At 38.9% G+C, this 21,162-nt stretch overlaps 2 protein-coding genes across 2 annotated transcripts in view; both read left to right on the forward strand.

Annotated features, from left to right (window-relative positions):
• The first annotated feature begins 18 nt into the window (after positions 1-18).
• LOC144630330 (putative N-acetylated-alpha-linked acidic dipeptidase) lies at positions 19-18,746 on the forward strand. Its single transcript, XM_078488682.1, has 18 exons — positions 19-179; positions 2,150-2,475; positions 4,053-4,338; positions 5,154-5,276; positions 6,686-6,869; positions 8,756-8,846; positions 9,386-9,481; positions 11,621-11,706; positions 12,211-12,330; positions 13,679-13,761; positions 13,903-13,966; positions 14,104-14,171; positions 14,560-14,642; positions 14,753-14,843; positions 15,483-15,741; positions 17,273-17,354; positions 17,741-17,833; positions 18,287-18,746. Exons 1-18 carry the CDS (start codon positions 129-131, stop codon positions 18,474-18,476), a joined length of 2,376 nt encoding a protein of 791 aa, XP_078344808.1. The 5' UTR covers positions 19-128; the 3' UTR covers positions 18,477-18,746.
• Positions 1,505-21,162, forward strand: part of LOC144630361 (regulator of G-protein signaling 7-like) — a 74,659-nt gene continuing 55,001 nt past the window's right edge. Inside the window, exon 1 of the mRNA XM_078488722.1 lies at positions 1,505-1,514. The gene's annotated coding sequence lies outside the window, so the exon portion shown is untranslated. The remainder of the gene's footprint in view (positions 1,515-21,162) is intronic.

The raw sequence follows: 21,162 nt of genomic DNA on the forward strand, positions 1-21,162 counted from the left end.
AACTTCAGGAGTACACTAGTGAGCAATATTTTCCCGTTTTCTAACGAGGTGGATGTGACGACTAAATTCGTCGCGACTACAACAAATGAAAATATCAGAACGATACCGTAGCTCCAAGTCCGATATCCATGGGATCGAAGGACTCGAAGGGCTATTACGAGAAAGGAAGGAAATTCACGGTATGATTTAAAATTATATCGATCGCTAAGCAAATAGTTCGCGTCGTGTGATATTGTCACGACCACAGTTTGTGCGCGATTTTGGCAAATGGAGAGATATAAGCTTACACGACATGTAAAACTATATTGCAAGATGTTTACGGCTAATTTGGAAAAAATGGCGAGAACATATTTTAATTTTTTCTTGCTTTTCCAGCGTTGAATTTACAACCTGGGTAAGTGAAAATATTATTTTGCAAATCCACTGCCTTGTCAAGTTTTCTGCAGCTTCATGTATGTGACGCAAAAAAAAAAAAAAAAACATGACGATTTTCAAAATTGTATTTTAAACGAAGTCCTCCTTTTATATGGCATAACAATTTCCAGGTATAAATGGGGGGGAGGGGGGGCACGGGGTATACATTTTACTGGCCACCATATTGGAGGGGGATACACATTATAACTAGTGATATGTGTGCGAAGATCCACATTGTGACACCGAGAGAGAGTCGTCTTTGTCGAAAGTAAATGCCCAGGGCTAAGTGCTTCACTGCTTGAATTGAAAAGTTAAGCGATTCTAAACACTGTCCACTACAAACACTGCGAAAATCAATAGCTGCTTTTTACCTTTCTTTTTTTAGCAATTTTGGCGCTTATTTTTCAATATTTAATTTTTAGTCTTTTTAGAGATTCGTTTCGCTCGCTTTATTTTATATAACGGTCCCTGCATATATGCTAGAAAAATATCTGAAAGGGCTGTACCTAGCAAGAGGAAGAGACGAGGTACTTGTCTCGTCTAGATTTTAACCCAAATCGAAAAACTAAATACCTTTATTTAGGAAAATAATCCCTATTCGAACAAGATTATATTTTCTGAAGAAAACCACATAAAAAATATTGAAAAAAGGGTTTCAGAGCTTGAAGATTTCAATTTTTTTTGGTATTTGCCTCGTCTATGCCTAAAGTCTGGCTTCTGCCCTGTTATAAATGTGAGCAAATGCTTTCTTCATCTTCAGAAATAGGGTATTTTGTCTAAATAATTTTAAAAATACCAGAAAAATGGCTAACCGACGGTCGACGGTTTGAGCTTTTATGAGAAATTTCTGTTTTTTTAAGCCTGTGTCATAACAATGCCGTAATAAAACTCGGTAGTTTTCAATTATTTGAACAAAATAATACCGATAAAACTGTCTTCAGTAAGGTACGCTTACTGAACATCCGTTTTGGAATCATAATAATAAAGATTTTTTCATATACTAGTTACGATTGAAAACTTGTTAAACTGTAACAGTTTTAGTAATTGGTAAAAATTAAAATGACAATTGAGAATTAAATGTAAAATAGCAAAGCCATCTCGCGTTTCTTTAATCTTTCCTATGGGATTTTAAGTCTGCAAACAGAATGCCGCAAACAGATAGAAAATTTTTACAATAAAAAATGTTTTAAAAACACTTTTAATATTCTTCACTGGAAAAAATATATTTGCAAAGTATGTTTTCAAAGTAGCTAGTTTCTGTCGCATGTTTCAACTTCGTGTTTGAGTAGGAAAAAAACTTTTTCTGCGGTATACTTTATTTGGATTTTAATAAATAATCACTTTAAAATGCAAAGTACAATAAATGAGTTATTATTATTCTCTACATAATCGATTATTCCAGATGGAATTTTTTCGCCCAAAAAAAAAACGGTTTTCTATCTCCAAGTATCTTACATCCAAACGTGGGCGTTTTTGCTAAAATCCACTCAATGCCATTAAAAATTCGTGATTTCGAACAAACGTCTTCAAATTTCGTGTTTTGACTTGACGTAAATCAAATATTAATTTTTGCGTTTATTCGCTAACTGCGCGCGGATTAGAACCGCGAGAACTTCGCCATCTGCGAGAAGGCGTGGTCGCTAATTTCCATCACACATTTTCTTTGGAAGTCATGCAGTCCCTTGTTGGAAATTCCCAGGATTAATTCAAAATTCTTTGAATTTGGCTCTTAAAGCGTGATCACATGGATAAACCTGACACTTCGTACCTGTTCGATGCCAAAATGGAACTGCACCCTGAAGAGGAAAGCTTCGCTCAGCCTACGATTATTCTCAAAAACAAGAGTAGCTCACGTTGCAATGTCGTCCGAGTTGCTGGAATAGTTGTTGTAGTTGGTCTTATAGTTGCTGCATTTATCGCTGGATATATGGTACGAAGAACTGTTTCTAAATGCAAGAAAAATGGAGATGTTTCACCGACTTCAACGCCGGTTCCTTCCCGAATTCGACTTCAGGACGTTTTGGCCGAAATGTCTGCGGAGAACATCGAACGCAATTTGAGGTTTGTTTAGCAATCGATTACGCTTATTTGATGTTTAAATATCAATATTTGCTCTTAAGACAGAGATGCTAACATAAAATCAATCTGTCGTTAATCGTTTTGGAAATTTCCCATGCGTGCGCGATCGAAAGAGCGATCGAAGCACGACACATATCACCATGGGATTAATGCATGTTGGATTGGAGGCGGAGTCAAGTATAAATGTTTGCAATTTCATTTGGTATATGAGCGTATTTTTTTTTATTTCGATATAAATGTGAAATACGTGGAACATGACAAGAAAATAAAGTTAAAAAAGTACAATGAGGTCTTGTTTCCATACACCCTCTGGGACGTTCCTTCTTTTTTTACGGCACCCCCCTCAACCCTCTCAAGGGTGACGGTTTTTTGCATGGGGGGGGGGGGGGGGTCGGATTTTTTCTTCAAAGAAGACAACAAAATTTGGACCCTTCGGACATTTTCCAAAGGTGCTGCCAAAAAATCAACACTGTATTTCATTTTTCAAAGGGTGCCAACAAAAAATTGAGGATTTGGACTCCTGCCATCTTTATGGGGGTTACAAATAAAAAATGGAACTCCCCCACACCCTTCAAAAATACCCATTTGCCAGATAATATATCTAAAAGGTTTCCACTACATCAATCCTTCCTGCTCAAGGATCCATCAGCTCATCAGCTTAAATAAGTGAACCTGGGCCCAAATTGAAAACCTCTATACCGTATTTATTCGATTAAACGCCCTGGGCGCTTATTAAATTTTTGGACCTTGAGACTGGGCGCTTATTCGAGGTGGGCACTTATTAAATTGTCACTATTTTCAGCAAATAGTAAGTTTATTTTTGTAACAAACAATAAATAACAATAAAACGTGAAGATGTACCAAAGCAGAATTTTAACTGTTCATTGAAAGTTTCTGTAAAATACTAAGAAAACGTGGTCATGGGGGAAGTCTTCTTAGTACATGTAGTACTTAGTCAATTTCAATATTCAATACTCCTCCTGTGCACTTCAGTTTTTTTGTGGGGTGGGGGGTGGGCGCTTATTCGAGGCTGGACGCTTATTAACTTTTCTTACCTTAGCAGGGTGGGCGCTTATTTGAGGTGGGCGCTTATTTGAGGTGGGCGCTTATTTGAGGTTGGGCGCTTAATCGAATAAATATGGTATACTATTTTCTTATGCACCTATCAATGTTAAAGGGGAGGCAGGGGGAAGGGGCCAGCATACGCAGAGGATTTGAATACCTATAGTGTGGATGATTGCCCTTTTTAGTGGTCTTTCTAACAAAATTTTATTGAAGTTTTATGGTGATGTTTTACCATCCACAAATGCCCTGTTGTGGGGCATTTGAACAGAAAATCTCTGCCAAGTTCAAATGCCAGAAAATACCCAGCTTCCCCCCTCCCCCCCCCCCTCCCCGACTACCTCCGGCTTAATTAACATTGATAGGTTCATTGCAAACACAATGACCCAAGCAAGAGCTTGAACATGTATAGGCTGCCAGAGTCTAGGGTGCTAACCATTTTGTCCATCGCATCTCCAACAAGGAGGTTTTGCTAACTGTAACCACTATTTTTTCAGGAATTTGACACTTAAACCTCATCATGCAAGCTCTACTAGAAATACAGAATTAGCTCATATCATAAAGGATCAATGGACAGGTTATGGGTTTGATGTGAAATTGATCAGGTATAATGTACTTCTCTCTTTCCCTGAGAAAGGGAAGATAAATGGAGCTTCTCTTCAAGATGGAAACGGAACTGTCATGTATAGAACGGCAAAACAAGAGAAGGTTTTGGAACCCTCAGAAGAATCACCAGATGCATTACCTCCATTTAGTGCTTACTCTCCTTCTGGGAAAGAAAAGGTAATTAACAGTGCCAGTGATATGAGGTGCAGATCAAGAACTGCTTAAAAATACTAGTTAATAAAAGTACTGCTCAATGGCTTTTATTTGGATGGTCACAAACTAGGGTTTCATCCACAGTTAGAAGGCTTAAAGTACTAGCTACTTCCAAATGCAATAGGCTGATTATAGGTTTCATCCGCAGTCCACAGATTACCTTGTTCAGCATTCGTTTTGATCCACAGACTTAAAAGTTAGAACCACCTGTCCAGTAACCCTGAACAGCGTAATGAATAGTTCCACATGAAAGTATGGCTCAGTAGCTTTCATTTGAATGGTCACACACTAGGAGTTTATTCCCAGAATTAAAAGTTAGAAACATGTTGTACAGCATAATTAAAAGTACCACAAGAAAGTACTGCTCAATAGCTTTCATTTGAATGGTCACACTAGGAGTTTAACCCCAGACTTAAAATCAGATTGTTTTTGCTGCATAAAATAGAAGATACTGGAAAAGGACACATGTATTTTAATTTCCACACAATGATAACTGAAACAAAGATTTTTAATTTGCTTTATTGTTATATTAATATGCAAGAAAACAACACACTGAAATAATGACAAAATTATTAGTTCAGGCTTCACCTCTTAACTAACAGTAAAGTCCTCAAATTTTAAGTTTGTAATGCAGTCTATAGTCACAGTATGTACAGAGGCTTGACCTTTTCATCCGACAATCTCAAGCTTCACTTAGCCAATAATTACCTCTTGATCATGTTTACAGGATTAGTTTTCCTTAGTGTAACTTATTATACATTATTTGGGCTACCTTTCAGGGTGACCTGGTTTATGTCAATTATGGAAGATTTGATGATTTCCAGTTGTTGCTCAAAATGAACATCAACTGTTCTGGCAAGATTGTCATTGCAAGATACGGACATGTCTTCAGAGGTGACAAGGTAATAATCAGGAATAGTCCATTTTGGTGGCAGATCTAGAGGAGCTCAAAAGAGGGCTGGGGACTAAAGTGAAGATTAGTCCCTTATTGCTTGAAAAGCAGGACCGAGAGAGGGTTCAGAGTGAAGGGGGCCCCTAAATTTCATATGGTTAAATGTCATTTAGGCAAAGCTAAACTCAAATAAAATGGCCAGCAGTCTTTCCCCTGTACAGTACATGACCTGTTGGAAGGCCCATGGGGGATTCACAGAGCTTTTGTTGGGCATTGCAATACATGTGCAGCTCATTCAGCTGATTGTTGCAGATCAAATTGCTGTTCATGCTAGCAAAACTTTGCAGATTCTTGCACCCTCTCTTCCTGACCCCTCCCTCTTGGCCTGCTGGTATCTACTAAGGGCCTCTTTACACGAGAGCCGAGATGAGTTTCGTCCCAGGATGAGCGTGTTTATCCTGGGATGCCGGGACATAAGGCGTCCCGCCCAAGTTGAAATCACCTCGCCCATGCTTACAGTACATTTTATCCTGGAAAGACTGTTTACATGGCGCTTTTCGTCACATTTCATCACGGGATGACATTTCATTGTGTTTGCGACAGTGATGAAATCGTTCTGGGATGAGTTCATCCCAGGATGAAATCATATAGACAGCAACAAAAAAATGACCGGGCACCGCGATGTAATGTAATTTATTTACCCACGTGACGTGGAAGAGCTCAGGAGCTCGTTAAGACGTGTACGTGCATCCAAGGTCGAATTGGAATTTGGAGTGCTGTTTTTGTGGAGGGAGGAAAACCGGAGACCCCGGAGAAAAACCCTCGGAGCAAGGACGAGAACCAACAACAAACTCAACCCACGTATGGCACCGGGCTGGAATCGAACCCGGGCCACGTTGGTGGAAGGCGAGCGCTATCACCACTGCGCCATCCCTGAATGCTCTCACCACTGTGCCATCCCTGCTCCCCCAAGCGATGAATTCATCCCGGGACAAAAGTCATCTCGGGACGGAAACTCTCATAAAGAGGCCGTAAGTATTCCTTCAGGCAAGTTTTAGTGTGATGGTGCTTGCTAGCAGCTGCTTGTTTGGGTGGTTCCCACTTCCAGGGTTACCATGGATACTTCCTTTCTGCATATAGTGCATCTGATGAAATTAATGCTTTTCAGTGGGGGCTAGAAGTAGTGGCCATAATGATTAGTACTTGTAAAGAATTTACTTCAGATTGACCAGATTAAATAGATACCAGCAAACTATTTGGGTAATCTGACACTGTTGGTAGAAGGGTGGGGAGAGGGGTGGTTGGTGGTGTTGGAGTGGTATTCAATTCATAGGGAGCATCAATATTCACATCCAGCTTTAATATGGGCCAGTTTGACCCAAGTAGGACTTTATCGATTACCAACACCTACTATTCCAGGTAACCAATGCACAGAAGTTTGGAGCAAAAGCCATTCTGATATACAATGACCCTCAAGATTTTGCACCCGTCCCAGATGAAGATCTTTATCCCCATGGATGGTGGCTTCCTAGGTCAGGTGTACAGCGTGGATCAATTCTGATTGGTACTGGGGATCCCCTGACTCCAAGATATCCTTCCAAAGGTGTGGACTGTGTAAATATTCAGTATTATTTCACTAATTGAGGCAGGTACTGTATAAGAACCCCTTCCCTGACCACACCCAAATCTTAAGGTACCCCTTTTCAACATCTGACTATTTTGTGGCTTTTTTGCCTCCTTGAGTAGGGTGCAAAAACAGGGCAATTATAAATGAGTTTGTTCGTACCACGAGTCAAGTTCGAGTCACGAGTCAAGTTCGAGTCAATTTTTTTTTTAATTTATATTTTGGTCTTTTGGTTTTAATTGCTTTTAATTGCTGTGTTACATGCAAAATGTTGTACCAGAAGTGCAGGAACAGCAAGATTTGGCTCTAAATGCCCATTGCGAGAGCTGATTCCTTCATCGGTTCGCAGCTGCTTTTCAAAGAAGAAAACATTCCTTGGAATCTCAGTGAATTTAATCGTTACAGTTTCCTACTTGTATTAATTACTCACAACTGAGGCTGAGGTTCCACTTCAACGACACAAAAACTATATTTAAAAAACACTTAACAAGGGAACTTAAACGTTGCCTGCGTAAGCGAATGGACAAGCGGCGGCCGAAATATTAGTAACAAACACCAACCGTGACGTGACGTCTAAAATATGACAAAAGTGGGCAAAGGTCACGCTTTTTTCAAAGCTTGCTTGATTCCAGCTATACAGTTAAAAGGCATTACTCGAAAATATCTAGACATTTGTTGATTCTTTCACTTTTTCAGCACAAATTGAATACATCAGGAGTCAAGACAAAACAAGTTCACTGAAAAAATTGTTTTCCCCATTTCTGGGACTCCGGTACACACCGACGGTAATTATGCAAGTGCTCCATTTCTCTCAAGTCGCAAGTAACGCAAGACTGATGCCAAATTCGGAGATGCCCGAAAAAAAGTTAATCTGAATCAAATAAAAAAATGGAACAAAAATTATATGAATTCCAACTGTGCGTCAAAATATCACTAATTGAAAACGAGTCGGTCGCCGCTTCTCGAAATAGAATGCGATGTTAATTTCGCGTAAAAAGAAAAAAATTCTTGTCGCCCAAGAAAGGCCTCTAAGAAGCCACTGGCAAAAGCCTATAGAAGAGCGATGAAATTCATTCCGGAAAAGTTCTATTAACATAGAATTGAATGGCAGAGCAAAGAATACCGGTAGTTTAAAGCTATATATCGTTTCAAAATACAAATAGGTCTTCGCGATCGCGTCTGGATCGGAAAACTTTGTCGTGTGAAAAACATAACTGCTATCGCTGATGAGGTCTTAATTTACCTCTGCGACATATTTTGACATTAATAGTTCTAGTCAAAAGATCTTGTTAAAAAAGAAAAGGTGAGAAAAAAAATAACATTTGACTCGAACTTGACTCGTGACTCGAACTTGACTCGGGCTCGAACTTGACTCGTGCTACGAACAAACTCATTATAAATAAAGGATTTGTATACTAAAATCACATTCTCATCCCCAGAGATGCTTGTCCGTCTTAGCCCACAGAGCATGGGGCACGAGGAACAAGTGGCTCTGGAGACATATGACTTGATTGGTTAAATTTTTAACAAAGAGAATTTCAATTCATTTCTGGAATACTATTTTACAGTCTGTCTATATGGGATGTGAATTTGCTGGGAGGCAGGAGTAACTTTTTCAGTTTTCTATTTAAGCCTTTTTGTTAATAAATTGGCTATAAATTACCGGTAAACTTTATTATAATTGTTTTAAAATTTGAAATTTTTAAAAGATTTGAAAATTTAAAATTTGAACAAAGATGGCTTTAGAAAAAGACAGAAATTGATCAACCACAGATTATTAGAAGTTTGATAGTTGCTCAGATTCACTGAGGGTTGTATGTTTTACTAAGAATGATTATGACAGTCACTTTGTGTTTTTTGTACAGATGGTATATTTCGGAAAAGCACAGCTGAAATCAAGATGCCTTACATTCCTGCTCATCCAATTTCTGCTGAAGATGCAGAACACTTTCTGAGGTTTGATAACAATAATAATCATATTTATAACGTTATTATGATTGCTATCCAAGGAATCATATAGAAAAAATTGTGACGATCATTATTAAAAAATATCATGTCATTCAAAAGAATGATCAACATCAAATTTCTGTGGTCAAGATTAAACTGCTGATGCTGGCAGTACATTCCATAGTTTAGGAGCAGCCACCATAAATGTGTGTTTTCCCACTCTCACAAACAGATCATTTGAGTCTTTCAAATGTGCAAGGTGCGAGGCGTGCAAGGCAAGGTGGCAAGGCAGCTAGGCATGCGAAGCATGCGAGGCAGAAATCACTTCTCCTAATGAAAAGGCTAACCGCAAACTTCCCAATTAAGCTAACCGGAATGCTTTTTAGGCTAACTGAGTGCAATCTAGGCTAACCAAAGTGCTATTTAGGCTAACTGGAATGGATCACACACCTCGTTGCCTCGCACTTTAATTTGTGACGACCCGATCATTGACAGTATGTAAAGGAGTATTTTATGATTCAAAAAGGTGTTTTTTTTTTATCACACAGGCTTCTTGGTGGAGATAAAGCTCCAGATGACTGGCAGGGTGGGCTGAAAATTACTTATCGCCTTGGTCCAGGATTCTCTGATAACTACACAGACTGGTAAGATCTCCACTGTACTGGAATGGTTTGTGCATTTTGTCAAAATTTGTTAAATTAAGGGCATGTTTTTTCATTCACAATTCTGAAATAAGAATGGCCGCCAGAATGTGAAATGCGCACATTTTTCTATTCCGCATTCCTATTCCGGAATGGACAGAACACCATTTTGCCCATTCTGCTCCCAGGGGCAGAATGAACAGAATGTTGCGAATGAAAATCCAAGATGGCAGACGACATAGCCGCGATTTGAGGATGTGTCTCCTCTCCTTTGTAAAAAGCACTGCCAGAACATTCTGCAAATCCATTTCGGTCTCCATACTTTCTTCCTTCTCTTTATAAAGTAGACAAATTGATTTGATAATGGCTGCAATGACAGCCTCTTTTTAGGCCACCATATTTGTTACGCAATGTTTACTCATGCCAGGACCACGCATGGCCGATTTTTTATGCAGGCAATCCGAATTATTCCTAGCATTCTGTACCAACCATTCCCATTCTAGAATTGTGGGTAAAAAACTCACCCTAAGCATAAAGCGATTCAATCAGAATCAGGGTTGTCAAAATAAGCTGGCAACCGGCGCATTTCACTGGCTATTCTGAATACTGCGCCGGCTACTCCGAACCCTTGTTGGTCAGTTCTGAGCGTGATATTGGAGAAATAAAAATGAAAAAAATTGTTTAGTCAATAATTTGTTTGAAACCAAATTGGATAGCAGGGAATAAAAAATGTTTACCGTAGTTTCTTGGTTATAAGGTGCACTCGGACCCAAACTTAGCAACTTTGTCATGCTAAGTTTCCAAACTGAAAAGTTTCCCAAAACACTCGGTTATAAGATGCACCGTGAGTTCCGGAGTTAAAAAGACGCAGTCATCAATTAAAGGACAGTTCTCCTTACAGAATTTGAATGTTTAAAAGTTGCTTATACTCCTTGGCACAATTTTCGAGTAAAGAGGTGAGATTCCTTGCTAATATAAGACGTAAAATTCGCTCAAGGTAAACATCTTTCCATCGTTCATGCTTCGAACTTGGCTGCTTAATTAGTAACCTGGCAGATGTGTAGTCACCAGTGACCACTGAGTTTGAAAGAAATTTGTTCAAATTATGCGCCAAAATATCGAAAATTATAAAGTGGAAAAATTCTGAATGCGGGATTGCCAATCTTATCCGCTAGACATAACGTAACTTCTGTTACAGTAATTAGTTTTTGATAAGTTTTTATTCTCACTCGGTTTTTACATTTTTAAAAGGACAATTTGATAATAGTACTTTTGATGAAAGAAGTCTTATACTAATAGGAAAAGGAACGAAAGTTTTTTTTATTGCCTCCCTGACCTTTTTGATGTGTCATTTATATGAACACCGAATTTGAGAATAACTTATTGGAAAAGGCCGGTTTTTACGCAAGTCTCATTATTTTCGTTTTTTAGGGATAGAAGTTGTAAACGCCGTTGAAACAATGGTGACTGTTATACACGACTTCAGTTATCACTATCTTATTAAAGTACATTCCAGAACTATAACACCAAATAAGAGTTGGAAAACCATCTAAACAATTTTTGCCCAAAATAGCCCCATATTGCATCTCTGCATTTCAAAAATTTTCCCAAAGTGGAGGGGGGGGGGGAACAACCCCTCCCATACTCTCCCCAAACAATGTGCAGTGTGCATCGTGTCAAGCCGCTTTGCGACTCCACACAAACCCCAGCCGCCTACTTTTTGGGTGGAACCTGCTACTCAAAAACCTGCTGACAACCCTGCAGAATGCGCTTTAAATTGTCTTCTTAAAGACCAAGTGGCCCATGCAGCAGAGGTCATCCTTATTGTGGTAGCATGAAACTACTTAGATTACTGTATTCCTGCTGGATGAGATGTTCATGCTTTGATCACTGGTAACGTCCCCCCCCCCCACCTCCCACCCCCTGCAACATTTTTCAGGTTTCCTTTAGATAAAAGTCCACAGACTCCCATATATACTTGTGGGTGGAGATATGATAGAAGCACTGCAAGAGTAAGATTGTGGACAGCACTCTAACCCAGACAGCTGAACCTGGAGTCAAATGCTAACCATTTATATTAGGTCGCCAGCTGTCAACAGGTGACAACAGGCCATAGTTTTTTATAATATTACCATCACTCAGGAAAGTGGAAGTCGAGACCAATAACAACCATACAAGGAGAGATATTCACAATGTCATTGCTGTTTTGAGAGGATCAGTTGAGCCAGGTAAGCTCAGTCTGTCTAATGATACATGTAGTTTCTGCTCCCTGTAGTATAAATTCTGTCAATCCAGGCTCCTTCACACTCATCACTATGCTACTGTTCCTCTCTAGATGAGACTTGACTAAAAAAAGACCAGCTTTCCCATCCAAGCAATGATGCTACTAAATAGTCCATTTTACAATTTGCTGCTCAGTGATGTGGCCTTTGAATGGAAGTGAGGCTGGATGTGACCTTGTTTTGATACAGACCTCACTGCTTTTGTTGTGTTAATCATGCTGTTTTGATGCAAACTAGTTTCATTTACATGATAAAGCAGAGAGGTTTATATCAATGCAAGGTAACCTCCAGCCTCACTACCATTCAAAGGCCAGGTCACTTGGCAGGCAACTGTAAAATGGACTATTGGCCAGGAATTTCTGATCAATCAGGAATCATGGTCTGCTTTTAAAGTTTCATTGTTATATATAATGTCTCATATTTAACTGAATTGTGGCATGCCATTTTTAGACAGGTTAGTTTTGTTGGGAAATCACAGAGATGCTTGGGTATTTGGAGGTATCGACCCTTCAAGTGGGACAGCTTGTTTGATGGAGATTGCGAAGGTCCTTGGAATAAAATACAAACAAGGTAAACTATGTCAATTTGCTAATGGTACACGTAATTTATTAACATGGAAAAGGTGAGCAATTTTTATCTTGTGTGATGGAGCCTGCACTAAAATTTATTAGGAATAACTAATAATAAATTACCTTATGTGACTAATGGCACAAAGAATTAAATGATGATGATGATAATGACGACGACAACCATGACCATGATAAACCTAGCCTGTCAGTAAAACCTCTACTGCCAGGAAATTAGCAGAAAGTGAAGCTGAGGGAAAATCGGAGAAGTCTGCAAAATTATTGCATTGGTTAAACAGTTATCTCTTCTATTTACCTTTAATCCTCCAATAATAAAACTCTGCAACAAAAATCATGAGTGAAATACGTACTGTACCCTTTTCTGTTTGTGAGTGTGTCCAGGAACATGTATAAAGGGGACTTGTGATCAGTGATCAATTCAGTCAGAGGTGATGCAGTCTTTGGAATGGTGGCATCAATTTAATACATGTGTTTAGCTTGTTCACAGGGTTATAATTGCCCTCTGTGAACTATGGCTTAGTTCTGTGGGGATCGTGCTGCAATACAGAACTCATTCATTCCATTGAAAGACTGCACTGTAGAGCCGCTAGAATTATCTATAATCTACCTAAAGATATGGCTTCTACCGAAGTACTAGAACGGTCTGCGTGGACAAATATTAATTTCCATTACAAATTTGCCGTGTTGAAGCTCGTGCAAAATGCATATAATGACACATTACCCACCATCTTAAGTAGATGCATAATTGTCAAGCGAGATCATAATTATGATCTCAGCTAGGGCACGCGAATCTTTGATAGTGCCGCGTTTCAACACGCGATACATGAAAGACTCCTTAGCATACCGAGGATCCGTGCTCTGGAACACGCTATCAACAAAACATAAGGATCTGGCATATGTGACACGTTGAAAGGACCTCGTCCGCATGCTTAAATCTTCGGATGTTTTTATTGATTTCAATTTTAAAGTTTTATCTGTGTCAACCACTAACTTTAAACAAAAAGATTTTACCTACTTTTAGCGCTAGTTTTTAAATTAATTCAAATGTAAATAGTTTTATAAGTTTAAATATTTTTAACTTTTACTAATTTTAAAATCAAATACAAATGTAAATAGCCTAATTAATTGTAAATATTTTAACTTTTAATACTTTTAATTTACACGACCCCACAAGCTGTAAGCTTTTATCCAAATCGTGTTTTTAAATAAAGGCAACTACTACTACTGCCATCTTCCCAGTTTCCTTTCATGATCAGCTTGTTTTGTCTGCTGAGTGCTCCTGCCTGTTCTCAAGCTAAAGCAAACTAAAACAATGTGATTATTTTCTTCAGGGTGGAGACCGCGACGATCCATTGTTCTCTGTAGTTGGGGTGGGGAAGAGTATGGCCTGCTTGGATCAACGGAGTGGGTGGAGGTTTGTAAACCACTTAAATTACTATGGCAGCAACTTCACGCTTTCATTTTTTGCAGTTCTGGGCTGCCTATGTTATTATCTGTTTTGAAGTTTGTTAATTTAGCAGTCACACTTTGGTTATGTGTTTTTGTTTTTTTATAGGACAATGTTCACTTGTTATACCAGAGAGCTGTGGCGTATCTGAATGTTGACTCCCCAATAAGAGGTATAGTAATAAAATGTAACCATTAATTTCTGTAAGTACAACCCCGCCCTAATAGTAGAAACTTGCCGATAGAATTTGAAAGTTGTTAAGACTGCTGTAGTTGTCCATTTTCATGACATTTGCATTTTTATTTTTAGGAAACTACAGTCTCTATGTTCGAGCCAGTCCTCTCCTTCATCAGGCTTTGTTTAATGCATCAAAACAGGTAAATATGCATATGGCTATGTGCCTGGGCTATTCGCATGCATTACATGCCTATGGGCATGCATGCCTATGATCATATTTAATAACATGCCTCACAGGATTGTTTCTTTCTTGAGAGATATTTAGGGTTTTGTTTCTAGGCGCACACCACAAAGGCCGCAACAGAGCATCAGTGCAAGTTTTTCACTATAAATGCAAGCAGTCAGTTGACATATCCTTTATGAGCATTATCTAGTAAACAGTAAGATGGATAGAAAACAAGCACAAAAGTGCCGTCACTGTCTCTCGATTAGATGTTCTTTACAACGTTTTATCAGCCATCATTAAGGGGTACTAACCTGAACTCTAAAATGACCAAACATTTTGCTTATAAATTTGATCTCTTTCAGGTGAAAAATCCTCTCAATATTAACCAATCAGTTTATGACAACTGGTTGGACAAATTTCCAGCTCCAGATGGACGAACCCCAAAGTGAGTATTCCAACATTGCTAATCTCCATTTTTTTTTTCAAAGCACTTTCTTCTCGCAGTGGTCTCTTCATTCTCATTACAAAGTTCATTGTTGTGTTATCTTTTTCAAGGATTCCTCCTCTAGGATCAGGAAGCGACTACTCTCCATTTTGTCAGAGATCTGGAGTGCCGTCAGCTGATATAAGATATGTTTTTGACATGGTACGTTGTTGGTGGTTCTAATTTTTAAGTCTGTAGATATGAAACTCGAGTGTGTGACCATTTCAATGAAAGCTATTAAGCAGTACTTTCATGTGGTACTGTTTATTAAGCTGTACAAGGTGGTTCTAACTTTTAAGTCTGTGGATGAAGTGTGTGACCATTCAGGTGAAAGCTATCAGTGGCGGATCTAGAGGAGGGGCCCGGGCCCCCACCTTATTTTCAGGCTTAACCAAGGCCTGTAGGGCTGAGAAAAATTATTTTCGAGAGCGCCCCCTCCCCCTCCCCCTCTTATTCTTGGAGTCTGGATGATTGGGCCCCCCACTTACCTGAAGGTCTGGATCAGCCACTGGCTATTGAGCAGTACTGTCATGTGGTACTGTTTATTGTGCTGCACATGCACAAGATGGTTCTAACTTTAAGGACTGTGGATAAACCCCTAGTATGTGACCATTCAACTGAAAGCTATCGAGCAGTGCTTTCATGCGGTACTGTTTATTTTGCTACATACTAGGCGGTTCTAACTTTTTGTCTGTTGACGAAATTACCCTAGTATGTAACCATTCAAATAAAAGCTACTAAAAAAAAAAAAGTTCTTGTGTCTTTTTTTTTTAATTTTGATCATGCTTTTGTCTTTTGCAGTACCAATTTCATAACATCTCCTCGTACCCAACTTACCACAGTATCCATGACACATTTGCCTACGTCAAGAAGTTTGTGGATCCTCAATTCACCACCCACTTGGCCATAGCACAGATGTGGGCAAGTACTGCATTCCTATTGGCTGAGACACCTGTTCTGCCAATCAACAGTTCAGATTACGCTGCTGCACTAAATAAGGGTGCTCTGAACATTCAGAAAAAATATGGAAGTGTTCTGGCTCAGAAAGGAATCTCTCTTGGTAAGTAAATTGTCGTAGAGGGGTTTTTAAAAAGTGGTTTTAAAGTGTCCATGACTTTTTCGATATATCGAAGGTTTCAAATGTGTGATGTCAAAAAAGTTTCAAGTGTTAAAAAAGATGTGAAAACTAGTTTTTCTAGTCCTGAGGTTTTGTTGTTATGGCTCCATTCGGCGCGCGGCCAAAGCGATCATATTATAAAACTTTGTGACGTGAAAAAAGTTTCCAAATGCTTATCGGATTGACCCGAAACATTTTCGTTATTCAGACGCCGAGAGACAAACATTTTTGTCGCTGTCTTACATTTTACACTTTTAATTATCACTTATGAACAACTGGGGCCAGTTTACGGAATTCTCGGGAACAGTCGGGATACGAAAGTCGGAAATCTTCGTTGAAATTTCCGAAAAGCTTACTGTCCAATCACGACAAAAGCACGAAGCACGAAACACGAGTATCCGGAAGGATGTGACGTCATGCTGTGGCCATCAGCGTATGTCATGTTATTTAGCAACATTACTGACTTAACCTGCGGGCTCAGCAAGCTTCTGGCGAGTTGTCAGTCAATTGAATGGTTTATTGCCAGCAGTGGTCTTGACACAAATAGTATGTATTGCACCAATTTTTGGTTTATCTAGTGAATGATTAAATTCAAGTGTGTAAAAGATCGTTCTTCACCATTGCAAATTATGTCTAATTGCCAAAGAAAAGCGCTGCTTTACAAAGCCCAATTACATTTCGATTTTCAGTTCTTTGTACAAAGGTACAAGTACAAAGACAGTTTAGAATAGCGTTAGAGCGCTATACAGTGGAACCCCGATATAACGATCCTCGATGTAACGATATCCCCGGTATAACGATGAATATGCTTTGTCCCGGCAAAAGTTACAGTAAAATGTATGGGACAAAACCACGATATAACGATATTCCCGATATAACGATGAGAATTTAGCGGACCGAGCGTAAAATCTTCTCCGATATAACGATATTACAGTAGTAGTACTACAATTTAAATAAAAATTGAATTTAATAAAATCGAGTACAGTTATCTGTAACGTTTCTGTCAACAGCTTTCAGTTTACGATGCCTCTTTATCCTCCGTCCTTGTCATTAATAGTTCTCCCGATTTTAGTATCTTTGACTCCTTTTTGTGACCAAACGTATACGTTGCCGGGATTTCAAGGCCGATGCCTTTGTTCCTGCGTTTTCCTGTAACTTTAATTATTTGATACTAATTACAAGTTTAATTAAATAATATGCAGTAGAAAAGTACATTTTAATTTTACCCCGATGTAACGATATTTTCGGCTATTTTACGGCCATATCGTTATATCGGGAGTCTCGATATAACGATACCTCGATATAACGATATAATTTCACTGCTCCCTTGGCATATCGTTATATCGGGGTTGCACTGTACTAATGAATGTTTCAAACTTAAAAAGGAGGAATTATTTCTTGTAGTTATTGCAGTTAAGGGAATGGCCGGTGAAAGAGCAACATACATTTAATTTATAATAAAATTTGTTTTCAGAGTACTTGAATAAAGCTGTTAAAAAGTTTGAAGAAGGAGCAGAAAATATGCAGTCCCTTATTGAGAAAGTAAACATTGATGAGTAAGTATGCAGCGAGGAAAGTGCTTCAAGCTTTCTGCAAAAAAGGGCAGGGCGTAGTGACCCAAAAAAACCGGTTCCCGTAGTAAGAAATGGCTAGGAATATTTCTACTCTCCCTGGATGGGATGTTAGTCCATCACAGTGTTACCCCTTAGCATTTTGCCAAGTCGCCCTTTCAGTTTGCTGGTACTCATTTTGGTGTAGAGAGGCACTGTGAGAGTAAAGTGTCTTGCCCAAAACGATCTCAGTAAAGAGTCCGCCCCACAAACCATTTGGCCACTGCGCCTTTCTAGCCTTACATTACCACAGACATCTCAAGCTGAAGATTCATGTGATGCCACAGGTTGCATGTGCAGTTTTTAACTCCTGTAAATCTCTTCCTTTCTAGCCCTTGGTCGTTATCCGTTGTCAATGACCGTTTGACAGGACTGGAAAAGACGTTTCTTAACCCCGAGGGACTACCTGGAAGGCCTCTATACTGGTACGTTGTAACTATGCTGTTAGATTGACGGTTTACATTAAATGCCTCATAAGCATAAGCGCTTCAGTCTCTGATCGAGCAAAAAAATGGACTCTGAGTATTGAAAGGACATTGCCCTATTACTGAATCTCACATTTGAGCCAGATGTATTAAGTACCTTTTGTGTGATGCAAGTTTAAAAACTCGACATTTTAGGAGGAATGTATGGGCTCGTTGGCGCTTTTGCCACCAAGCAATTCTGGGTTTTTGAAATACGATGGGTTCAATATTACACGCATAGAGCTAGTCATTTCGCCAGTTACTAAGTGCAACGATACTTCATACTGATGAAGTCAATTTGTTTATAGCTTGGTGCCTTCTCTACGCAAAGTCAATTGCTAATGGAGCAAAATGTGACATTATCCCAGCAAAGATTCGCCGATATAATAACTCCTGTTTGATTCTTTTTTGCAGGCATTCCATTTTCGCCCCAAGCCTCCACAACTCCTATGCGAGTGCCACATTCCCAGGCCTTAACGATGCGTTAATAGACGCGGTCAACGATGGCACTCAGAATAGCACCTGGACACTAGTCGAGGAGGAATTGTCAAACACCATTATTGCGATCGAATGGGCCGCGCAATTTTTGAACACGGAAGTTTAGGTAGTCAGAGCGGTTTTCTTTCGGCTGTCATAAAACCGAAAAACAGAAGTTATCCAATTAGAACAAGCGGAAGTAACGTAATCAACCAATCAGAACCAAGAGCAAAAACGTGCAGCCCGTACCAAGCGCGGGAAAACATGCAACCCGTACCAAGCGCGGGAAAACGGCGTAAGGCAAGTCGCGTGTGGTTTTGGCTTCGCTCCTGATTGGCTGAAATCATTTCGTTTAATCTGATTGGTGTTAGCTTTTGTGCGTGTTTTTTTCAACCAGTTTAAAGGTGATGTTACACAGGACAACTTGCAACAACGATTTTTCGCGCAACATTGTTGCGCAAAAATCGTGTAACATGGTACCGGGGACGATTTTTTGCGCAACATTTTACTCGGCAACACGTTGCGAGGTTTTGAAACCAAGTCAAAAACTTGCAACGCAAAATGACGAATCTTCAGAAAGTTGACTTGTGTAGCAGGGTCGCCGTTGATTTTTCGCGCAACACCTTCCCAGAATTCTGTTCAACATGGCCTGGACGCGCGGGCGAAATGTTTCGAGTTGGCGTTGCGCTGAAAATCGTCTCGTGTAACATGCATGTTGCCAAGTACGTTTTGTACGATGCTTCGCGAAAAGTTGACTCGTTTAACATACCACGAAAAGTTGACGCCGTGTTGCGCGAAAAATCGTTGTTGCAAGTTGTCCCGTGTAACATCACCTCAAAAGGTTACTTATCGCAAACTCATGAAAATGCGTATAATAACTTTGACAGTCAATTGGAAACCGCCCTGTTGTATAATTGGTATAATGTTGGCAACTTATAATAAAATGACGAATAAAATAAATAAGTAATATATACTTTATCCTCGGTCTTAGCTTCAAGATAAACTGTTTCTGAATTTGTTGATGTACATGCTTTTATAACACTTAAATGTGTCGAATTACGCCGAAATTATTGCTGCAAAATTTGCCGTTGTTTATGCCAAGGTTTTTTTGCCTAATCTAGTCTAGAATTAGCGTATATCAGTTATTGTTAAATGTTAATATTATTTCGGATGCCTCTACAGAAAAAAACACATAATTGTGTTGAAATATTACATACATTCATTAAAGCTAACAATTTGGAGAATGCATTCCATACACTTTCGCGATGTACGAAAGTTCTGTTTAGAATTCTATGTTATCTGATTATTCAATTATTGGTATGTGTTGTGTGGAAATTGCGTTTCTCCTTTAGGTTTTTTACAAGAAGTCTCTAGTTATTTGTTCTTTTGAAATTTCTGCTTATTTTATCGAGTCCATCATTAATTTTCTTAGTTTAAGTTTTCAAAAAACAAATGTTCTGTTTTGAGTCAAGATTCTATATTTGTCGACATATTTTTTGACGTTTTCAACCACCGAATTCTGGATTTTTTAAACCTATTGTTCAATTCGTTATTTTTATTGTTCCCTAGTATGCTTCAAACGAACAATAACCGAGAATTAATTTAGAGACTGCTACAACGCTTTGATTTTATTGAGAATCGCTGTTAAGTTATTTTTAGAGAGACTCCGACCTCACAAAACAGAATTTTAAACCAATACCCAACAAAGGTTACGGTTCAGCAATACAATGGGCATCTGCTACTTTACATTAAAAACGAAATTGCTCAGTAAAGGAAAGTTTAAATTTTAATGCAGGAGTGTATTTTATTATTATTATTAAATGTAAACTTTGCTTTGGTAACTTTTCAACATCTTTTGGTTGGTTTCTCAGCCCCTTAGCCAATCACGGTGAGCAAACAGTGACACGTGTCATTTGATGTCTCCGCCTTCTTTTAATCGACTTGGGTTTTAATTGGCCAGGCAAAGGGAAAACCATTACTTACATGTCAAAAAGATGTCAAATGCCAATAAAAAATTTTTTCGAGTTAAACTAATGGCATAGAACGAGGCTGTATATGATTGTGTTTTGAAAATTGACGTTAATTTATATTTGAAAGTAACAGACAACTTTATCAGAAATATTAACAATGTATATAATAGCAACTCAATATAATCGGGAGCTCGCCATTGTTACAAATAATTTATTGAATTTAGTGGATTATATTATAATTTATAGACAAGAGAAGAATTTATCTGAACCTTATCCGGATTCCAATTTTTGAATGTTAGAGTATCATTTGAAACTGTAGGATACTGCAACTCCAGCTATACTCATGATTGATAACAAATCGGACTCCTGCTGTGCGAATGCCCGATTTTGATTATCCACTCGTGTGATTGTAGACAATGCTATTGCTATTAGTCCTATTGTGAATAATTATAAAGTAGTTCAATAAAAAGAAGCGAAATGAGCTGTTACCACTAATGTTACCACTAATGTTGCAGCGAAGGACTGTTTGGCAGGGAGGTCGGCCATTACTTACGATGGAGACAAGGAAGATTACACGTGCAATAAATCGTGCTCAAATTTTCTACCGGGAGGCTCGGCCCCGCGGGGTACAACCTTTTGGCCTTTCACATACTCCCGGCGTATCCAGTCGATCGTTCGGTAATCGAACCCAATCGAACACCAATCGTTCGACTGTGTTCGGTAATCGAACATAATCGAACTCACAATAAAATTTGGTCAATCGAACAAAATCGAACGTTCGATTACTGAACAGTCGACAATCAAACATAATCGAACGTTTGATTACAGAACAGTCGACAATCG

Source organism: Oculina patagonica, chromosome 11 (assembly GCF_052425735.1).
Source record: "Oculina patagonica isolate OP01 chromosome 11, crgOcupat, whole genome shotgun sequence".
In the NCBI taxonomy this organism is placed as follows: domain Eukaryota; kingdom Metazoa; phylum Cnidaria; class Anthozoa; order Scleractinia; family Oculinidae; genus Oculina; species Oculina patagonica.

Coding starts and splice junctions, on each gene's coding strand:
- LOC144630330 (XM_078488682.1), top strand. CDS start 129: ATGGGATCGAAGGACTCGAAGGGCTATTACGAGAAAGGAAGGAAATTC. Junction 5,277..6,685: donor ATGTCTTCAGAGGTGACAAG/GTAATAATCAGG, acceptor CTACTATTCCAG/GTAACCAATGCACAGAAGTT. Junction 17,355..17,740: donor GAGAAAGTAAACATTGATGA/GTAAGTATGCAG, acceptor CTTCCTTTCTAG/CCCTTGGTCGTTATCCGTTG.